This window comes from Anser cygnoides, chromosome 4, assembly GCF_040182565.1.
Source record: "Anser cygnoides isolate HZ-2024a breed goose chromosome 4, Taihu_goose_T2T_genome, whole genome shotgun sequence".
Lineage (NCBI taxonomy): Eukaryota > Metazoa > Chordata > Aves > Anseriformes > Anatidae > Anser > Anser cygnoides.
In genome coordinates, this window is record NC_089876.1 from 73,885,248 (window position 1) to 73,906,543 (window position 21,296).

Genomic DNA, 21,296 nt, shown 5'->3' on the forward strand with positions numbered 1-21,296 from the left:
TTAATATAGTGGTACTGATGATAGTTACGAATCTAAGTCTTTATTAAAGAAGTAGGATTCTTTAGATGAGTGTTTATAAACTTGAATTCCTCTCTCGTAAAAGCCCTGTGTTTCCTCCTGGAATATCAGATTAATGAAACGTTTCACAAGAGATTTAAAGATGGTCATTTTTTTGAAAATGAATCTTGGACACGTTTCTTCCTGCATGATTCCATTCTTAGTGTAGTTTGAAAGCCCTATTCACTCAATTTTCATGTCATAATAAGCATTTAGTTCTGTGTTTTGTTTGGTTGTAGTCCTAGATAGCCAACTTGGATACCTGCAAGTGAGTCGGATACCGCCCCCCAGCCATCTGCACCAGCTACGACTTCAGTGGAAGTGGCTGTGTTCACAAGCATTGCTTGAGCCGCCTGCTTTGGTACAACTGTGCAAGGGAGGGGGAGCTCAGATGCACGCTCTGCAGCTGCAGGTTTAGTGCTGAGTGGCAGCGACCAAACTGGTGGGCATTCTCAGGCCGTACTGTTGCGGATGTCCACGGTGGTAAGTAGTGCTCCCGACAGAAAGGGGGTTGTAGAGGCCAGTGGTGGGTATTAGGAACCTGAGAGCCACGCAGCTTACACTGACAGCAGGCTTATTGTGGCATTAGCAGGTGGAGCACATTGGGTGTGATCCTGAAGCATGTGTTCTGCTTTAGTTTAATCTGAGAGGTTTTTGTGCTCCTGGGCCAGTTGGTGAGATGAAGCAAAGCATGGTAAGTGAAGATAAATATTAACATAAACTCACTCTAAGCCATAGCTGTTGCTGCAAGTAGCAGTCATCCCTACACCTTAACTTCAGAGGCTTGGGTTTAGCCCGTGCTTCGTTCTCCTTTGTGTCAACAGATGTGTTTAGGCAACTGTAAGGCAAAGCAGGCTGGGGAATTGATCAGAGTGGTGAATAAGTTGCTGCAATGTCTATAAACAGCTGTGTGGTAGAGATGTGAAGGGCTGCTGCTTTTGGTAGCTGTAAAATTTTTGTGTTCCTTTCTGCAGTTACAGAAGTTACCTGCAGTAAGTGGAAGGTGAAGGATGGTCAGTATAAAATTCAGAGAAGGGAATGTAAGACTGCACGCTATTTCACATCTGTATTAAACACGCAGCCGGGTATTGCTGAGCAGCTGGCATGGGTGGTGTGTTAAACTGGTACGTTGAGTCTTAGATTAGATGTTAATGCAGTATCCGTACAAAGAAGAGGGATAATCTATAACAGCATCAAGCTGTTTTCTTTTAAGATTTTTTTTTCTAGATATTCAAGAAAAATATAAAAAATTGGTCATATAGGTAGGTTTTGTATGTATAGATTTTGTAAAACCATAAGAGGCTCGATCTTCATAATTGCTTGGTCCCGTCCTATCCCACTCAGCCTTCTGAGTTTTACTATATATGAACAACACAGACTCTCTGACTGTAATGAGTTACAGTTTAATTTGATTTCAGAAATAGTTCAAGAAGCATTTTTTTTCTTTTCTGTACCTTTCTAGCTAGGCATGGAAGATAGTGTGCTTGAAAAGCTGAAACTGCCAGTGCGATACTTTTCTTCCAATTTACGTAACGATGTAGGCAGCTTGCCTGTTTCTGTCCAACACTGAGGATGCATGTCAGTGACAGTGAAGTAAGGTGTGCATGTAAGGTATGCAAAATCCATTTACAAGAACTCGAACATGCAGAACTTCCAACTGGTTCACTTCCAGAAGGCAGCCGCAGACATGTTAAGTATTTCTGTGAAGGCTGTCCTTTTTGGGGAGGACCCAAAATCGAGAACTTCCCAAATGGGTCTTATTTTAGGACCGGTAAAAATTGAGAACCTGTATTTTGCAAGGGGAAAACACAATTGCATGTGTTAAACATACACTGAGAAGATAAGCTTGCTGGAAAATGTCTTTAGAATCTCAAGTAAGCTTTACCAGTATTTGGCATTGCAGTTAATTTTGCTGTACTGTGGAGGAATTGTGCAAAGGCAGGCTTGCACTCATGTGACTGATTCAATTTCATTCTGTCTGATGGGCAGAAATAAAAGTGCTTTGTTATATAGCTGGTGTCTAGAATTTTTGTCTTAAGGCAACAGAGGGGAAGCTGAGGGAGGTTTAATATAGAGAAGTCAGCTTTCTATTGAGGTTGTTGCTGAACGTATCAGAAGTTGTTTAATTTATCTTGGTCTAACTCACTGTTAGTTTTGTGGGTGCTCATTCTATGAAGCTACCCATTTAGGGAATTAATTTCTATTTCACTTATTTCCTTCTGTGTGCATCATTACTATGAATGCCATTTAAAAGGCCAATAGAAAAGTGTAAAGTGTTTGTCCAACACCGATTAGACATTTGTCTTGGGTTGTGGGTGGTTTGGGGTTGTTTATTAGTTTGTTTGCTTTGTTGCTTGGTGACTGTCACATTTCTCAGAAAGGGACAAAAGAAATGAGCTGAAACCAGGGGACACTCTCAACTATGGCTCAAAAGCTTAAACATGTTATACATTTAATAGAAACGGCTTCTCACAGCTTATCTAATTTCTGGATGAACACTTACCTAAATGAGATGTGTAAAAATAGATTTAAAACCTGTCTGCAAAAACAGAAGATCAAGCTGTTTGATTTATGGGGTCTTAGGACCCCTCCCCGGATTCTCTGCTGACTTGTGGCAAAGGAAACATACAGTCTTAAAAACCTAAACCAATGTGGGCTTTGAGTGATCTGAGAGAGGTTTTTACCAAGCAGATTTCCTGTGGCAATGTTAATCTGTGATTTAGGAACTGTTGGGCTAATCTTTGGCTGATTCAATGAATTAGAAAATTCCCATTTTCTTATTTGAAAGAATGGAACAAAATTCCCATTTTCTTATTTGGAACTAATTAGAGACAGGGATTTGAAAGAAACAATGGAATTAATGTGGCAGAGGGGAAAAAAAAAGCAACAGAAGTCAGAAGAAAAAGCAAAGACATTTAATTTGAATGAGGAGAGTTTAAATGTGACCATTAATCCAAAAATCAGTGGGGGAAGCCAAGGTAGGAACATCTAGAGAGATCCTGATGGGTGATAAAAGGAACGCTGGCAATGGAAAAGAATTAAAACGAATGAAAGGACAACTCTTGATAGTGGTGGTTGTTTCTGGTAGCAATAGCATCAGTTAAAGCAAACCTGATGCAGCTTGTCCAGCTTTTCGTCTAGCCTTAAAGACTTGCTTCACAGCCCCCAGAAAAAAAAAGTAGTGCATTAGTTCAGCTCTTTGTACTGCATTATGGTATATTTTTCTCTTTGTGATTTGTTACTGTCTAAAGCAGTTCTGAGTTACCTGATTACGTTCTGCTAAAACCTACAAATGGTGCGATTTGCTCTCAAGGAAGTGCCTGTAATGACACAAAATTTTGACTCAGTGGGGCGGTAATAGCAGAGGAGATGTACCCTGAAGCAGAGGATTGAGCTCTGACTTCTACAGCCCATGTTTTTGTTAAGTCTCATTCCCTAGAAATGAGAGCACCTGTCCCTCAGGAGATACTCAGCTGTGGATGGACAAGGCTCCCACAGGGGAGGATACAGCGGTAGCCATTATCCTCACGTTCGTATTCCCAAGGCATCAGGAACCTGCCTGGCTCCATGTTCCCACTGTCACTGCAGGGAAGGTCAAAGGAATTTCTTTAGAGAGAAAGCCTACAAGATCACACCAAAGTTTGTCCCATTCAATTTGTAGGAAACTTGTTTGCTGTCTTGAACTTCATTTTGCCCTCTCCAGGACTCACTGAGCTTAATGAGGAGAGTGATGAAGACAAGAGGCCTGATGTTGTACTGATAGAGCAAGTACTTGTTCTCACAAACAATTTAGCAATTAGCACTGGAAGGTGCATAAATGATGGAAATGTTCTTACTGCGTTCTAGCTAAATGGGCATTTGAGAATAGACGTGCAGCCACTCTGCTGGATGATGCAGTGACAGCAGGAATGTCCCATGCTTTAAGATAATTGCTTTAATTGAAACAGGTGTGCCACAATGCTGCAGCAATTTAGCTATTTCACAATCTCGCTCTAAAGTTTACAAGCAAGCTTTTATAATTTTCATTTCCATTAGTGGAAAGTCTCTGAGAAGCAACATGACTTACTTGAAAATGTTTTCCATTATCTGCAAGTATTTCTAAAGTGCTCTGCGCTGTCCTTCCCACGATGGATCCATTTTGGCTTGCTGCGGGGGATTTGCCTTGCAGAATTCCAGCAACCCAGGGCTCGAGGTGCATTTTGAGATGCGTTTACTGGATTTGTGTCAGGTGTGCTGACTGGGAAAATCGATGCATTCAGGATGGGTGAGGGGCAGCTCACTATGCCAAGGCTGCCGATTAGCACTGAATTAAATGGTCTTAGTCTGCTTCCAAATGTTGAATTGCAGGAGTTGTTTAGAGTGCTAGGCAAAGTGTTCTTCTGTATTTCCTTATATCATTTTAAGTGATCAGAGCAAGCAGCATGAAGAGATGAATGGTTGCATCTTGGTGAAAAGATTGCATAGGAGCCAAGAGTCTAAATATCTTTTGCTTCTGGAGTCTCATTTGAGCTAGAGCTACTTAGTAGGTATGCTCCTCGTTCCCACCCTACATGCAGCCCAAATGGAAATGAGTTTTCCTGGGATTACAAGAAATGTTTTGTAAATCACTGTGCAAATATGGGAGTCTGGACCTCTTATGCTCTTGCTTCACATGCTGTGTTTTTGTCATTGTGTATGACCCTTGCTTATACCCATAGTTTTAGCCTGCATTTTGAAAGGAATGGAGTGGGGAGAGGAGGGGAAGGAGAGGAGATGCCTTGGGAGGGGGAAACAAAACTCCTGGGGGTTGAAAAGTGTCTGAAAACCATGGGCTTCAGGCTCTGCAGATGACAAGGGCAAGGTTCCCTGGAATGGGACCTCATGGGAGAGTGTTACGCGTTTGCTGTGGGTGACGCTCAATTTTGACAGAGAAACTAAAAGCTTGAGATGCATAAAAATCCAATCAGATAAGTGCGGTTGGTATCAAGGCTCTTAAATTTCCCTACCTGGGCCCTTCCTGCCTTTAAAAAAATGGTGCTTTTTGTGGAAGTTTTTAGCATGGGAAGGGACTCACGGTAATCCCGGGGTGTGGGGTGTGCAATTCACAAAGGAATTAAGGATGTCACAGGTGTCCTTCAGTATTGCTTATGTTGCCCTAAGTTTTAATCAATGAAGAAAGTCAGAATTTTCACTCTGTGCTATTCTACTTCCCTTTTGAGGCACAGAGCACTTCTACATATTTTAACGAGTTTTTACTAATGGACAGTAGCTCGTTACATACTAACAGAAATCATGCACTTCTTTCTCAAATGTCTATAAGACTGCCATTTAGAAAAAACAACAACAAACTAAAAAAAGGAACAAAAGAAAAAACACCTCCCTGTCCCCAGGTGAGGACATCCACTCCAGGAAGAGATAAAAGGGATGAATTTTATTCTTTCTGTAGCAATTGATCCCCTGTTTTCTCAACGTAGTGGTTGAGAATGGGTTCACTTAGATATCAAAAGCTGATGTGGTTGAGGCAAGCATTGCAGACAGACTTGAATTACTTTTTTGATCAGGTTGACTGTGATCAGCTGCTTGTGTGGTTTCATGAATTCCTGGCCAGCTGTCTGAGCAGCTGGGCATGGCTTTCACCAGTACTGCAACTGGAGAGTGTTGTGTGTGGTCTGAGATCTGTGGGGATGCATCTTTCAGTCGAAGCTTGGGTACGAGTCGATGATCGAGTGACAGTTCCTCTTACCAAAGTATCCTGAGGCAGTAGAGCCAATTTTGGGCTCTGTTGGCTGTAGAGACAATTTTTAAACCCCAGACTTACTTTTCTGAATCTTGCTCAGTTCTAAGCAAACAGAATCTGTTTTACAAGATTGCAAGACTTTCTTTAGATTCATAAACTGAGGTAGATGTGTAAAAGTAGCCACAAGCCCCAGATCTTTGCTTCCTTTCCTTTGCTTTCCTAACATGTTTAATGCATGGCAAAATTCCATACATTTCCTTTCGCTTTCAAACTATACTTGCCTTTTTTTTTCCTCACAGAATCGTCTAGGTTGGAAGAGACCTCCAAGATCACCCAGTCCAACCTCTGACCTAACACTACCAAGTCCTCCACTAAACCATATCACTAAGCTCAACATCTAAATGTCTTTTAAAGACCTCCAGGGATGGTGACTCAACCACCTCCCTGGGCAGCCCATTCCAATGTCTAACAACCCTTTCAGTAAAGAAGTTCTTCCTAATATCCAACCTAAACCTCCCCTGGCACAACTTTAACCCATTCCTCCTCGTCCTGTCACCAGGCGCATGGGAGAATAGACCAACCCCCCCCCCCCATCCATGATGTATTTTTCAGTTGTTGTTAGAAAAAGGGTTTTTTTTATGCCTTGTGTGTGTGCAAGTTCTTGACTCCTTTGGTTGCACTAGTGTGCAAAGACACTCATCTCTTTTGGTTCTCGTAAAATTCAGCAGGTCTTTTCAAGGAAAGCTGCAGATAGCATGTTTCAAGAGATGTGAGGTTTTTGGTCAGCCACACATCAGTAACTAGAGAATAGTTTTGCTTGTCAGAAGAACCTTTTCATGTTATGGATGACTGCATAAAGTCTCTTACTGTTTCTCATTGCTGAACTAATAATACACTTTATTTCTACCTTTGAGTCAGTTTCCAAGTAGGAGTAGTTGAAGCATGGCTTAATTTTGTCAGGATATGATAGTTTCCATTACATTAACTTGCAAGGGAACAAAATTCATCTCAACTTGCATTATATTCCAAGTGCAGTAGCTTCAAAGAAATATTCAGTGAGAGATGAAAATAATGAAGGGGAAAAAGCTCTGGTTGAAAAGTTAAGCAGTGTTACTGCGTATTCCGTACTGGGTAGTGCTGCATTAAGGCTAGATTTCAGCTTTTGTTGTTTCACATAAAAACGATAGTGCTTTGAAGATGGAGTTTTGGGTGGGCTGTGATTTTCAGGTAAGTAGTGTTCAAGCATTTACATTTTAGTAAAATTTCTTAAGGCAAAACATTGCGTAACGGGAAAGTTTAAGGCATGTGGAGTAGATTTTAGGTAGGGAACTTTGTAACCATTCTTAGCAGAAACTCTGACTACATTTAAAATCATGCTGACATTTTAAAATAGTGATATTTTGCTTTTTTAATACAATTTTGGGGAAGTAGTCTGTAGTTCTTGCATTCCTTAGTATCAAAGTTTACTCTCAGTCTCAAAAGATACCTTGGATAATAACAGATCAGTGGCCAGAAAAATATTCGTGCGTATAATTCAAAACAAACCCACATTCGGTTTGCCAGGGGTAATTTAATAGCACTAGTTGCAGTTTTCAGACCAGTAAGCTTTGTGCCAAACTGCAGTAAAAAAAATGCCTTGTATGAAGCTTTCCTCAGCAGTATGACTCTTCCCTTTATATAGGTAGAAAAGACAAATGAAATATGGCAGCTGTATTAAAGTTTTATGAGATGTTGTAGAGCCTTTCTTCCATCAAGTGTGGTATTAGATATATTTCACTCTCTTTTATACAAATAAAGCATTCTTTCTCATTTCTCATATAAAAATCAATATTGGTTAAAAGAAGTGCAATTGAGCCTTCGATAAACATCTTAAAAATTCTTTCTCATTCACACTTAGCTAAGATCAAAGCTGCGGGCTTAGGTGCAGATACAGAACGTGGAAAAAGAGTTACTTCATCCGCTTTTATCATTTCGATGCAACTTCCTCACTTTTATCTTTAGAGTTTCTTGCGTACTCGAGCCCCGTATCGTCCATTTGCACAAGGGTGAACTTGATACCTTGGGTGTACTTTCATTATGATTATTATATAATGCCAGCTCTTTACAAATATTTCTGCCCAAGGAACTGCTCCTCCACACCCAGCACACAGGGAGCTCTGCAGCTGGGCCTGGAAGCTTGGCTCCAGGAATTCCATCCTGATCCAGGGTCTGGCAGTGCCTTTCGGGTGCTCCGAGTCTGCGTGGGGATGCGGTGCAGTTGGGCACCATTCCTCGCATAGGAATACAGGGAGAGGACGCAGCCTCTGGGCCCAGGGGGTGCTGTGGCAGATGCCAGCAGATCCCACTTCTGCACAATCAGGACACCGTGATTCTGGAAGCAATAAGAAAGGTTTTTAACCCTTCAGCTGGCACATGCTTTCAGCACCCAACCTCTCTTATCCCTCCCTGCAATTCCACTTAGCTTTGTCCTTACCCAAGCACATTATAATAGGAAAATGTAGCTGAGCATGAACTTAAAATGAGACCTTTTAATTTAAAGACTGAGTGTGAACTGTGTCTGCATAACCAAGGTAATCTCAAGTGAGATTAATATTTTATTCTCCCCATGTACTATATGAAGGAACTCCCAGCCTGTAATGCAGTTTTGGGTTCCTCAAAAAGCGTTTTGAAAAGCCAGAAGAGTTCACGAAAGTGCAGAAAGAGAGGTAGGAGTTCTACAAAATCCCCTTTTGTAGGGGGAAGTATAATAAGCCCAGTTTGACCTGTAACTGAGGCAAGGCTAAGAGTCTGAAGTCTTGCAAGGGGGGGGGGAAAAAAAAAAGATAAAGTATTCTGTGTTTGTAAGATGGAACTAAGCAAATTTAAATGCAGTGTAAGTAGCAAATTCTTAAGTCTTCTTCATGGATTAAGCATCCTCCTTAAGGGGCCACTACGGTCCTCTTAGAAATTAAGGCCTGAAAATAGAAGTTGGTTGGTGGTGCTACTTCCTGTGGTATCACAGAGTCTGGCCAGACTGAAAGAGCTTCGACTCTGTGAATGTTGTTTCTTCTTCTCAAGCTGGGTAGCAAGCTCCAGAGCTCTTTGCTTTTGCTGCAAGAGTTGAAGAAAACCAAGTGAGATTCTGATAACAAATACTTTTGCAGCTAAGTGCTGTAAAATCACAAGTCAGTTTCTTGTCCTAGTGTCATAAAACACACAATTTTGCTCCAAGTTAGTTGAGGAATACACTAATAGTTATTTCTACAATTAAATTTTAGCATTTAAGCAGAAAGGGGCAGTTTTACCATTGAAAATGTAACAGTCACCGTTCCAAATATATTTTGACAAATTTTACACTCGAGTTCAGTCATCCTGGAATGTCATCCGTCACCATACTGAGCACAGCCCTGTCTGATTTCTTGGGACAGAAAACTTTTGAAAGGATGAGTATTGACTGGTCTTCAGCAGAGGGTAGCTGCCCTCCAAGCAGTTTCGAGACATGTAGTGAATGCAGGATGCTAGGCTGTGGCATCCCTGGTGTACAAGTCTTAGTCTGCCTTCACCTGGGTAAGCTTTGACATCTCTCCTCAGGAAATAATGAACGAAGGTTAGGAGTAACTTCTGCATAAAAGAGGGAAAGTCCAAGAGTTAACGGAATAATCCTGAATTCTGGAGATCTGTGTTATTAAACTAGCCTAGCCTTTTAGGCTATATTGTGTTGGTTGGCAAAATACCACAGAAGCGTATTGGTCTTAGCATCATTTCATGTCTTAAAGAGAAAGCAGATAGTAAGTGTTGTTCTAGATTTATTTTTGTTAAGTTCAAAAGAGATTTTGTTAGAAAAAGGACCGCAAAGAAAGATCACTAACAACTGTCCTAATACTGTGCTGCCAAAATATCCTAAATGTACCGGCCCTGTTTCTTGTTTTGATCAATTGATCAAAATTGTTTTGATCAATTCTTTACTGCTGCCCATTAAAAGCTAGCTGTTGCATTTTGAATAGCATCAACTATTCATCAAAAATACGAGCGAGCTGAGTATGTGAATGCATTCTGCTTTCTACACTCAAATTTCAGTATTTATCCTGAAATACTAGTTGAATCTATTCTAAATGTAGAATATTCTGAGCAGTTTTACTAGCAGTTCTGTGGACAATCTTTCTGCCGTGGGTTAGAAATAAGCAGATGGTTGTCATTTCAAGCTGATGACCTGCCCTGTTTCTTGAGCATCACAAGTCCTTGGGGGTGGGATGGGAGGGAAATTAACGTTCTGGCTTCAGATATTTATAATGGATTTGAAATGATTTTCTTTTTTAATGTTTTCTTCTCTAGAACATATGAAGGATATTCTTGTGATATACGAACAAGAAGCAGAAGAGTGGGCTGTGTATTTAAAATCTCTGTTTGGACACATACTGAATGAAGAAGGAGTCTTACTCTACAATCTGGAGACTTTGTCTTTCAAGCACCTGGAGTCATTCTCTTTACACTGCTATAAATGTAAACTGCTGATACTCTCGTGTGGACTTCTTAAATGCCTAAATCAAGAGAGGTGCTGCTTTCTGGAGTATGTTCTTCAGCCTCCAGATGATGTGGTGATTCTCCTTTGTGGGGTGGAGAATTCAGAGATTCTTTACGAGGTACTGACCTTAGGTGGAAGGATCAGAGAGATCTCCACTGATCAGGAACCTGAGGAATATCTCTCAATTGTTACTGGAATTATTCAACCAGGTAATTTTAAAATGTAAACATTGTATGATTATTAAGAGTTTTCTATCTGCATCAATACCGTTTGAAAGAGAGAAGAGCGAGCATTTGAATTTTCTCTAGAAATGACGTATTGCAAAAATGTTTTGATGCGTTGGTTGTTGAAGTCTTAGTGACTTCAGTATTATTTCCTACTGACTTACGGGAGTACTGTCATACATTCAATACAGCTTCAGGTTCACAAGAAAGCAGCTTTGGAAGGCCCAAAATCTGCCTGCCAAAATCTGCCTGCCAAAATCTGGCACTTCTGAGCCTACCATCACTGCTTCGTGGTTGAAGAGCTGGCATACACTTGCTTCACTCTTTCCTGGGTTTGCAAATCTCAGAAATAGTACAAAACTATGGGTTTCTTTAATCTCTTTCAAAATGCTTTAACGTGATAACGTATGTATATCTCTTCAGGTAAACCTGGCAATGAGAAATGATCACAGGCCAAGACCCGGTTTCACGGATGGCATAATTCCCAGTGTGGCACACACAAGCTGTAAAAGCAGTAGTTCTCTTCCCCTTTTACAAACTGAAGTAACCAGCCTGTGCTGAAAGGTCTAAAATTGCTAAGTCTGTGTGTGTTTGCACATCCATGGAAGCAACAAAGACGAGCTCATGTTAAAATTAGCACTTCTGGAATGTAAGAACAATCCTCTGGAGGGTTAGAGGTACTGAAATGGCAAAGTCCGTGTACATTAAGTTTAACCTCTTTGTGCCAGGCTGCACAAATGTTACCAAGCAATAGCTTTAGAAAGACATGCATTGCTCACTTTGGAAGGATGGCGTAGGTTGTGCATCAGTTTCAGGTATATGTCTGGGTGTTCTCTGTAGTCTCTAGGTCTCCTGCCTTCTTTCAGCTCCTGCTGTTCTGTTGTTTATTTTGTGTGTGCTAAGCCGAACGTTGTGCTTCTGTCTTTATCTGCAAGGTGCCATTTTTCTGGCATGGGAGCTTGTGCTTGAGAAAGACATCCTGCAGTTTGGGAGTTTTACTTTGAAATGAACCTGTCTCCAGAAGTATTTGTTCATGCAAATGAACAAATGACAATATTCTTTTGAACACTGGGGGCGTGACCTATCTGGGTGTCCCTGCTGCCTTGTGCTTGAGCAAATACATTTCAGGATGCTGTACAGCTTTCAAACCTGCCCTGAATGTCTCTGCACACACATGCTGTGATGATACGGTCTGGCTAAACTAAATCTTAGGCTCTTCCTGCCCAACAATCTCTCATTCTAACATTTCTTGCTGTTATTTTTTAACCTTTTCCTCGCTATATCTTCTGAGCATCTCTCAGGCTTCAGGTTTCGGAGCTATTTACAGTTGCCTGCTATGGTTTCAGGAGGTAATGGTTGAAATTTTTGACTGTGCCTAATATTTAGCTTCAGAGAAGTTCCTTGGCATCTTCTCTGTGAAATGAAAACTGAATCTATACCATCTATGTGTGTGTATAGGAAGGAACTGTGCTCCGGGACAGCCAGTTGACTCACGCACAGGAAATTGCAAACTTTTTCTGAAAAGATAAACAGTTCACTAGAAGACAGATGACAGATCTTTACTTAGGTCTGTGTGTTCACAGAAATATTTATTGCATCTGCCCTCAGGATTTTACTTACTTTTACTTTTTACTTTGCTTACTTCAATGTCAGGTGCCCAATAGGTGCTCAAATCACCATTCCTTTGGCAGTTGCCCAGTATTAGAAGCTTCAGATGCCAGTACAAAGAAGAACTAATGAGTCCAAAACCTCTGTCGCACTGCGTACGTCTCTAACAGGGCTGCCCTGATAGACTGGGATCAGACAAGATCTGTTACCTGAACTAGATCCAGGACCGGGAGCAGTGTTGCTGCCTGGTGCTTTGGGGTGTAAGCCCTCCTTCGTGCACACAGCTGAGAACTGCTCTGGCCCTGGTTTTTCTGTCCTGGTGTGCCTCGGCCATCAGGCAGGCCAGCTCAGGTCACTGCTTGCAAGGAGAGCTAGGCACCGCTCTCTGGTGCGCCGTGCAAGAGCTGTGAGTGTGAGATGCCGTCACCTGGGCTCCGAGGAATAAGGGTGTGCCTTGCTTATAATTTACCTTTGCTTAAAGATAATGGTGGCTGCGATGTCCACATTTATGACATTCTTTTGTAGAACCGTATTAGCTCTTAGACTTTGATATCTCTGGCGGAAATTTTGAGAGATTACACATTTGGGAAAGACATTTTGCCTTTGGGTTTAAAATGGCTTGCTAAGGGGTTATTAAGCATACTTGAATTGCTTCTCCTTTGAAGCTTTTTTTTTTTTAATGCTTTCTTCAGGATTGTGCACTCAGAAGATGACCCATATGGAAAGAGAAGGAAAGTCCTATCTCTTTTAATTGTTTTCAGTGCTTATCTCTTGTCCCTTATATTTCTGCTTTTAGAGATAGCAGTGAAAACACAGTGGTGTATGTTCTCCATCGTTTTCCCTTCCTTTTCCTTCCCAAACATCCATTAGTGTTAATTTGTTCCTCCATACACTTGTCATCTTGTCTCCTCAGTGTTAATAAAGAGCCGTCACTCTACCAAAATCTAAAAAATTTAGCAGCGTGCTCTAACGACAATGATTGCATGGCACCACGCCGCTGTTCACCACCACAGCTCAATTCTGTTAATCCCTAAGGACAGTGGGCTGTTGAGGTGTTAGGTCTGACTGTTTCTATGTTTCAGGGGTGGCTGGTAGTAGTTATAACCGCTGAATATGGATACCAAATCAGGTTGTCACAGTTCTGAAGAGAATTAATAATGGTGTGGGTTAGGTGCTAGCAGCCACCATCCTCCTGCAGCTTTCTCCATGCTCTATAAACTTCATAGGCAAGGTAAGTTCTCAGCTGTCCTTCCTGTCTTAGATGCCATCTCTTTGCACTATTTGAACAGGGTGATATAGAAAGAGTACAAACTGAAGGTAATTTTGTATTGCCCCTACCAATTATTTTGAAACAGCGTTTCACCTACCAGATGGTGCCAATTTCATCCTGTTGGAGCAAGCAGTGTTAGAACTTCCTTCTGCCTCTCTCCTAGTACGTGTACCAAAAATTCCAGGCAAATAATCATAATGAAAATGCTTAGTAAAACTAACTGAAATGCAAGGGCGAGGGGTTTTTGTATCCAGTAGGGAGCTTGTTCCCCCTGCAGTGTAATTCAAAGGCAAAATATGAAGGGTTTGTCATCCCTGTTGGAATGGAGCAAATGGAGAACATCTTGGGAGAGCGAATGGAGAACTGAGATGTATGGAAGCTGACCTTTCTGACATGCTTCCTGGTTGGTGAAAGGTTTTATTATATTCACCTTAGGCAGGAAGAAGAATGCAAATATTTTTGCTGCTGTCAAAAGATTCCTTTAACAGGACTTGTTCACAAAATACTTCACAGCGATGCTATCTGACTCTCTTAGGTTCAGATTTAGAGTTGTTTTTGAATTTTCTGTGACTGTTGTCATTAAAAGATAAATCTCTGAGATTAGAACATTTAGAAATGTTGTTATTCTATGTTCTGTTATTTTAAGATGGCCCAGTGTGATCTAGTAGTCTTACTTCTCTTTTCAACAGCTCTGTGTAATATTCCTGAAAGTAGGGTCAGCAAACACTTTCTTTGCATTTATCCTTTCCTTTCCCTTTTTCTTTCTATCATTCCTCTTTGGTCTGCTGAACAGTGTACCCTTTTTATATTGAATTGTTGTACTTTCAGTGTATTAATCCAATACCCTGTTTTTTTTAGCCTAGATATAGTTGTGGGTTGTTGTTTTTTTTTGTGTGTGTAGTCCTGAAATACTTGTATTTCAAGTTCAGGCTATTCATATGCTTGAGCAAGTGATTTATAGATGGATAGTTGCAGCTAGAAGTAGTTAATTAGATCTCTAAATGTCCTAAATTCCTCCTGCAGTTATTTGTGCCTCAGTATTGATGATGCAGAAAGGAGGACAGGTCTCATCTAATACAGATACCTTTCTGTGTCACTATTTCTAAAGTATGTTGACATTTTTGAGATTTTTTTTTTGGTGGGACCTCTCAGTATAGCTCAGGAGTGTAAGTATCTATTAGTCTGCTCGCTTTTTAAAATTTGATTTGATTGTTTACAGCTCAAAGAAAACGTAACAGCTCTTGTTATTTCTAGCCTTCCCCCTAGCAAGTGGTTGGCTCTTTTCTGCCATATGAAGAGAATCTGCCACTATAAAAATGAGTAGTTGAGAACTGCTCAACAAACCTACATGTAGCCATTCATATCTGCTCTTGTCTCAAAAAGTGGGAAAAGGTACGTTAATTAGCACAACCCAAAAAAGCTGAATTCAGAGTCCCTGATGGCCTGGGAAGGATTCTCAGGAGGAATACTTTCACCTGAGACAGCGGCATGCCATTAATTTCTGGCTATTAACAAATAAGTATTCAGTGTGCCACCCCACAGTTTTAATCACCAAGAAGAGTAATGTTAAGAAAATTGATTTTGCAACTAGTAGTAAAGTATAACTCTGGAGTAATGAGATACTAGCATTTTGTATTTGTCTCTAATTAGTTCATGCAGGACAAACAGGCTAGGAACTTTAAAAAAAGGTCTTAACATAGATAAATTTCTAGGCCACTTCAAATATGGGTGTAGTTTCCATTGTGTGGGTCATAGAAAAGAGAAACAAGCTTTTATGGTATCTGTCTCCTGTTTTGTTTTATTGGAATTGTACCATGAGTTTGGGTACAATATTTGAATACTGGAGTAATACTTCATATTTTGAGTCCAGTGCTTTGTTTTTCTCCTGTAAAATCCTATTCACATTGGTACTCAAATAGAAGTAACTAATGACAACGTGAGTTTTCTTAGGCTGCCAGCAGAACTTGTGCTGATGGAGTAAACCCCTCATTTAAGTGGGAACTTTTCCCCTTTGAAGAAAATAGTAGTATTTCACCTAGATTTCAACGTTGACTTGGAGTCTACTAAGCACTAGCAAGAAGCAGAGTTCAAGAGGAAACAAAATCCCTGGTCTTTGAGTTTGTTTGTGAATAGTGAATGCAGTGTGATTTTGTACGTGCAGGAGCTAAAGCCAGGGTTGTAAAGCTTCTTGCGTGGACGCCCAAGATTGAGTAAATGGAGGTAAGAGGTGGTTCTGGCTTTGCTTACTGCCAGAGGAGGTTGCAGTAGATGAGACCACACAGTTGCCCCTCTTTCCGCCTTCTCCAACATCTTCTTGAGGTGTGTTTCTCCACCGCCTTGCAGAATGACTGCTGGAATGGCAGTGCAGTGATAGGGGCTTGGGAGCGGGACTGCTACACCAAAAAAAAACAGGTTTAATGTCACTAGCTTGTTTCATAAGGCACCCGTTCCTGGCTATTTCAAACCAGAAGAGAAACATAAGTAACAGCCTGCTGTTGGCAGCCATGGATCTGCTGTTGAGACTGCCTGCCCCTGCTACTTAAACTTTTTGATTTCTATGTTCCTTCATGTCTTACTCCTGCAAAATCCAAAGCAGTCTTAGTCATCATGTCAGATTTTTCAGCAGCTCATTTTTTGATCTGTCTGGCTAATCGAGGTGACCCGTATGCTTGGATACTGAAGTGTGCATCGTGTACGTGATATTTTTCCTCTGTTTTTTAATGCTAATTGGATGAAAACTGCTTACGCCTGGGAAAGTGAATGTACAGATACCTTAAATGCCATTAAAAGACATTCACTGTAGGACAAATTCATGAAGCTTTTTTATTAATAAAAGTCAAACTAATAGAACATAAGCATTGCTGCCACAGCATGTACTACTTTAAATTAATGTACTGTGATTTTACTGTTGTTTATTTAGGTTACGCATTTTTTTATTTTAAAAAGGAATTAATCGTTTTATCATCATTAGTCTGCTCTTTCAAGGTTGTTTGTGGACACTATCCACATTTTTGTTGTTTATCGCACAAGAATCTGTAGTCTTATGTCCTTAAAATAATGTATTATTGACTCCCCTCTAGTTTTTATACTGTGGTTACCAGTAACAATTGTGGAAAAGTTATTATTGGAAGGCATCTAAGGAAGTTCTCTGGAAGTGCATTCTTTGTGTATTTTCTGGCATGCAGAGGTTACTATAACAGAAGTGCTCTTTGTAGTTTCACCACAATGTATTTCTATTATGTCAGTGTCAATTTCTTGAAAGTAAGATAAAATAAGGGTTATGTTTTCCTAATTTAATAAATAAATAAATCACTGACAAAGTAGTATAACACCTATATAAGTTCATGCTGAATAAAATTAACATTAGGATAGGAAAAAAATAAACTTTTTGATATAGAATCAGATTTCTATCTTGGTAGGGTTTCCCTGTACTGACTCAAATGGCTTTGAGGACAGAGCTTGGTCGGAAAAATGTTGTTACAGTTACAATCGTAAGTATTCAAAAGTCAGAATGCTGCAGATACAAAGTAGCCTATTAGATTTTAATTAGGCCCCTTGTTCATATGCACTGATTGCCTTTAATTACGTAAGTGCATACTTTTTTTCTCCCTCTCAAGAAGCTGGCCTCATTAGCACACAGGATAAGTAGTACTCAGTTAATTAGCAGTTATTTGATACTTTGTTTTGTGTTTGAGTTTGTGGTTGCATTACTTATGCCATTTGAATGGCATTTGAACGCCATTCAAATCCTGTTGAGAAAACAGAATTGTCAATTTGCTAATGTGCTGTTCTGTAGAGCTCATTTCTGTATTATGAGTGCTATCCCAACGGTGGGTTTGGTCACCGTTTTACATACTAGTATTTAGCAAGATTAAGGTGAAGCAGTTCTTCTGGTTCTACTTTGAGGCATGGCTTTTTGTAACACTTGCCACCATACAGTACTTTGCATGTCCAGGTTCAAACTCCCTTTACTTTCAGATCAGTTGTGTGACTGGTCAGACATCTGCAGGTCATCTGTAAAGCCTTTCAAAGAAAAGAGGAATATAAAACTAATGAGAACTTCTCAAAACCATGTTTTAAAAGGCTTGCTACCTTTTTTGCCTTAAAACTCCAGGATTGGAACAGGAAATTATTTAAATTCTCTGGAGCAGGAGTCAGCAGATATCACTAGCCTTTTCCTCTCACTGGAATCCCCTCCACATTCACTGGACTCCTGTTATTAAAAGAATAACTGAATCAGAGTAAAGTAAACAGCACCATCTTTTAGTGCAAAACCACCAGTCAGTGCCAGAGTAGGTCTGTCTTGTGCACTGCTCCCAGTACAGATCGGTTTAAAAGAAATAGCCAGCAGTATACCACAACGGAGAGAGACTGCTTTTGAGTGTTAGGTTTCATGCAATCTAAATAAAGTGAAAAGATCAGTCATGGGGTGGTTTGCGGAAAAGGGGTAAATGCAGTTCCATCTAAATCTGTCTCTAGGCTTGTTCTTTCCACTCGCTTTTGGATTTTTTTCTCCCTATCTGAAAAACTGTAGCTTTAAGATAGCTTTATTATCCATTTAGAATAACATCCAAAATTTCATCTTACAAAAAAAAAATATTCAAATAAATGTATTGACATTTCCTTTTTTCTGAGGCTCTAAGTTGCTTGTCCATTTGTTAACTGTTTTCCTGTGCCAATGTTTTGATTGTTTTCTAATGCTAAGGTCTTCCTTAGGGCAAAATAAAGATTCAGTGAAACAATAAATTTGACAACAGTGATGATTACTATCCTAAGTTGATGACAATTTAAAGATGTTTTGAAAGAGATACCCATTAAAGAATTACTCTCTTTCTTAGGTAAGCCACAGAATGAAAGTCCTGGAGCCTCTTTTTCTTACATATATGAAGCCGTTCTTGCAGATGGTGAGTTTGAACTCCCCTTGCATTTTCTGAAGAGTAGTGGCTCTATTCAAGTAAATGAAATTTGTTTCCTTGCATCTTGTCAGACATGAAAGGCAATAAACTGATCTTACCATAGCATACAGCTGTGTAGAGGAACATGCCTTGTTCTCAGACATCCACCCACGCATCTATACCATGTGTTTTTGTGAGGAATGTAAAAAGAAGAAGAGATTCAACAGGGCCATTTCCTTTTTCCTTGAATTTCAGAGTAGAGAAAAAAGGAAGACCCTGAAAAGATTTCTTTTTTTCTGTTCCCAAAATATGGAGTTTTGCTTGTGGAGAAAAGAGAGCAGTCCTACTCACATCATACTTGCAGCATCAGTCACTGTCAGCCAGTGGCTGGGAGAAGCCCTGCATCCAGACTTCAGCTCCTGTTGGCATCTGCCATTCTGGTGTATTTGCATTTGTAAAAGCCCATAAAAAGTCTTACTGGGGAAAACAGGAGGGTAAAATCTCCACTTACTCTTAGTAAAGAGCTGTGTAATGTATTTCCTGTCCCCACGTCTTACTTAAACAGACTTATTTCTGGGTTGACACCTTTGTGAAGTGATCGGTTTAACACCACCAGTGTGCTGCCTGAAAAAGGCTTTGTGAGGCCGAGAGTTACTGTGGAATTCCCCGTGTAGGAGCTCAGTGCTGCTGGACTCTGAGGTTCCTGTCCCAGTAGGTCTGTCTCCCTGGCAAGGTGTCAGGGCTGAAGGATGCTGCCAGCTCACTGGTTCTTCTTTACTGGCATGAATTATATTTATATATGTCGGTGACCTATGGAGTTTAGGATTTTAGCTTCTTAAGGTAATTTCAAAACATTACGTTAACTTACATGCTTTTAAATGCTTACCGTGCTTTAGTTCACAATGCGTAACAGTCTTGGGGCACATGTACTGGATACTTCCGAGATAAAACTAAAATGACAAGTGCACTCAATAAGCTCGCTCGGCACACTTCAGACACTAGCAGGAGTGCATCTTACAGGTCCAGACTAGAACTAGCTGGAAATAAGCCCCTTTGAAATGTGTGTAGTATGGAAGTGAGTATTTAGCACCAAGCATTTCTTCCTACTAAACCTTCTCCTATTAGTCCCACCTCCCCTCCAACAAGGATTGTCTTGGCATTGCAGGTGTAGTGGTATGATCTCAAGCAGCAAACCGCTGTAAAGTGACACTGTTTATCCCTACAGCCCTATTGTGAAGGTTTCTAAGGATGTCTCTTTTGGTCCTGTGCTGAATGGACCATGGCTTAGTGCATTGAAGAAGTTTGCTGGTATAAAGATGGCTTTTTGTCATTACTGGCTCATCACCAAGTTGCTCAATAAGCTGGCATCACTGTTCCTTACGTTCACGTTTGTGATACCCAAAAAGGACAGTAAAAGAGGGAATGGTTAGGGAAAACAGAATTCTAAGAAAAGAAAAGACTGAGGAGATGTTCCTCCAAGCTCTAAGTCCTCCTTTAAACCCTGACCCTTTTTTTCATGTGAATCCTTTTCTACTTTTATACGGAGACTTGAAGAGCAGCTTCGAGTCCAAGTTTCCCATCAGCTGAGTGGTTGACGTTGTAATGAATTGAGGATTTTCCAGCTAAGGAAGACTTGCATCAAAAGCAAAAAATTTTGCTTGAAATCTTTGCTGGAACAGTCTGGACTGCAGTTTTCGGTCAGCTTTTGGCAGCTACCTTGATAGCACTGATTGTATTGAAGCACTTAAGAAGGAAAGATCTGAAAACTTGTCATCTTCCATGGCAAACTTGCCTTCCTTCTCACCGCTTGGGAGGTTCGTGTACCATGCCATTAAAATAGGCATTACATTATTCTTCCCTTCCCACTGCAGCTGCCTTCCTGCTCATGGCTAAGAAGTTCTGCGGGATCCCAAGTGGATGCCATGTAATCTCAACTGTAGTATCTGCTGGTTAATGATGTCTGGGTATCGCTAAGAGGACCAGATCGATTCTCTGCTGATGTGATGAGTGAAAAGAGCTGACTAGAAAAAAGGGATTCCCAGTAATAGTCTCATGTATGTGTGGTTAAGACTGACTCCTGAATGACTACAAGGAAATGCCTGGTCGAGATTTCTTCTTGGTGGTGCAATGGGGAGCAGTTACCTGCTGCTGCTGCAAAACTTCAAAGGGAGAAGTACCCCCAGAAGAGAAGTGATTGCAGTTTCCACGATTCAGCATGTCAGTCTTTTCAAAGCCAAGGAACTAAGATGGCAGCTGCAAATGAAGCAGTGTTAGTGCCCTGCAGAAAGTATGTGAACCTTCAGGTGGCTGGGCAGGATTTGACTTTGGATGAGTTGTGAAAAATGCTTCTCTCTGATAAGAAGAGTGAATATATGCAGTCCTGAATTGTATGGATGACACAAAACAAAAGCGGCGGTTTGTGGTGGTTTCGCTCTGCTGGGCAGCTAAACTCCCCCACAACCGTTTTCTTTCTACCCCTTCCACAAAGGAAGAGGGGTGAAAATACAGTGAGAAAGGGCTCAAGGGCTGAGAGAGGACAGGAAGATTGTTCACCCCATGGGCTGCCGGGGAACAGCCTGCTCCACCAGGGGCCTTTCCACAGGCCGCAGGGGAACTGCTGCGACGTGCATGGAGCACCTCCTGCCCTCCTGCTGCACTCACCTTGGGGGCTGCAGGGCTGTTTTTCCTCTACGTTTTCCTCACTCCTCTCTCCCAGCTGCTGTTGTGCAATTTCTTCCTTTCTCCGATCTGCTCTCACAGAGGCCCAACCAACGTCGCCCACTGGCTCAGCTCTGGCCAGCAGCAGGGTCCCTTTTGGAGCTGGTTTTGATGGAACATGGGGCAGCTGCTGGGCTCTGCTCACACAAGCCACCCCTGCAGCCCTCCACTACTAAAACCTTGCTGCCTAAATTCAGTACACAGGATCACTGGAGAAATTACAAATCAAGAAAGAATTTTTCCTACAACAACATTTTATGTAAGGTGCAGACTGGCATGCTGAAAGCTGAAATGTGTTTTTAGTGTA

General features: G+C 40.9%; 1 protein-coding gene across 7 annotated transcripts in view; it reads left to right on the plus strand.

Annotated features, from left to right (window-relative positions):
• BANK1 (B cell scaffold protein with ankyrin repeats 1) overlaps window positions 1-21,296 on the plus strand; it is a 141,468-nt gene that overhangs the window by 10,232 nt on the left and 109,940 nt on the right. For 4 of the 7 annotated variants that reach the window (XM_066996832.1, XM_048066397.2, XM_066996835.1 and 1 more), the window contains exons 2-3: window positions 10,085-10,483; window positions 18,215-18,280. In XM_066996832.1, coding sequence (XP_066852933.1) covers window positions 10,085-10,483; window positions 18,215-18,280 — 465 coding nt within the window. Of the gene's footprint in view, window positions 1-1,476; window positions 1,669-10,084; window positions 10,484-18,214; window positions 18,281-21,296 lie in introns of those variants that run through there. The other 3 variants (XM_048066399.2, XM_048066398.2, XM_066996833.1) reach the window with 2 other exon arrangements.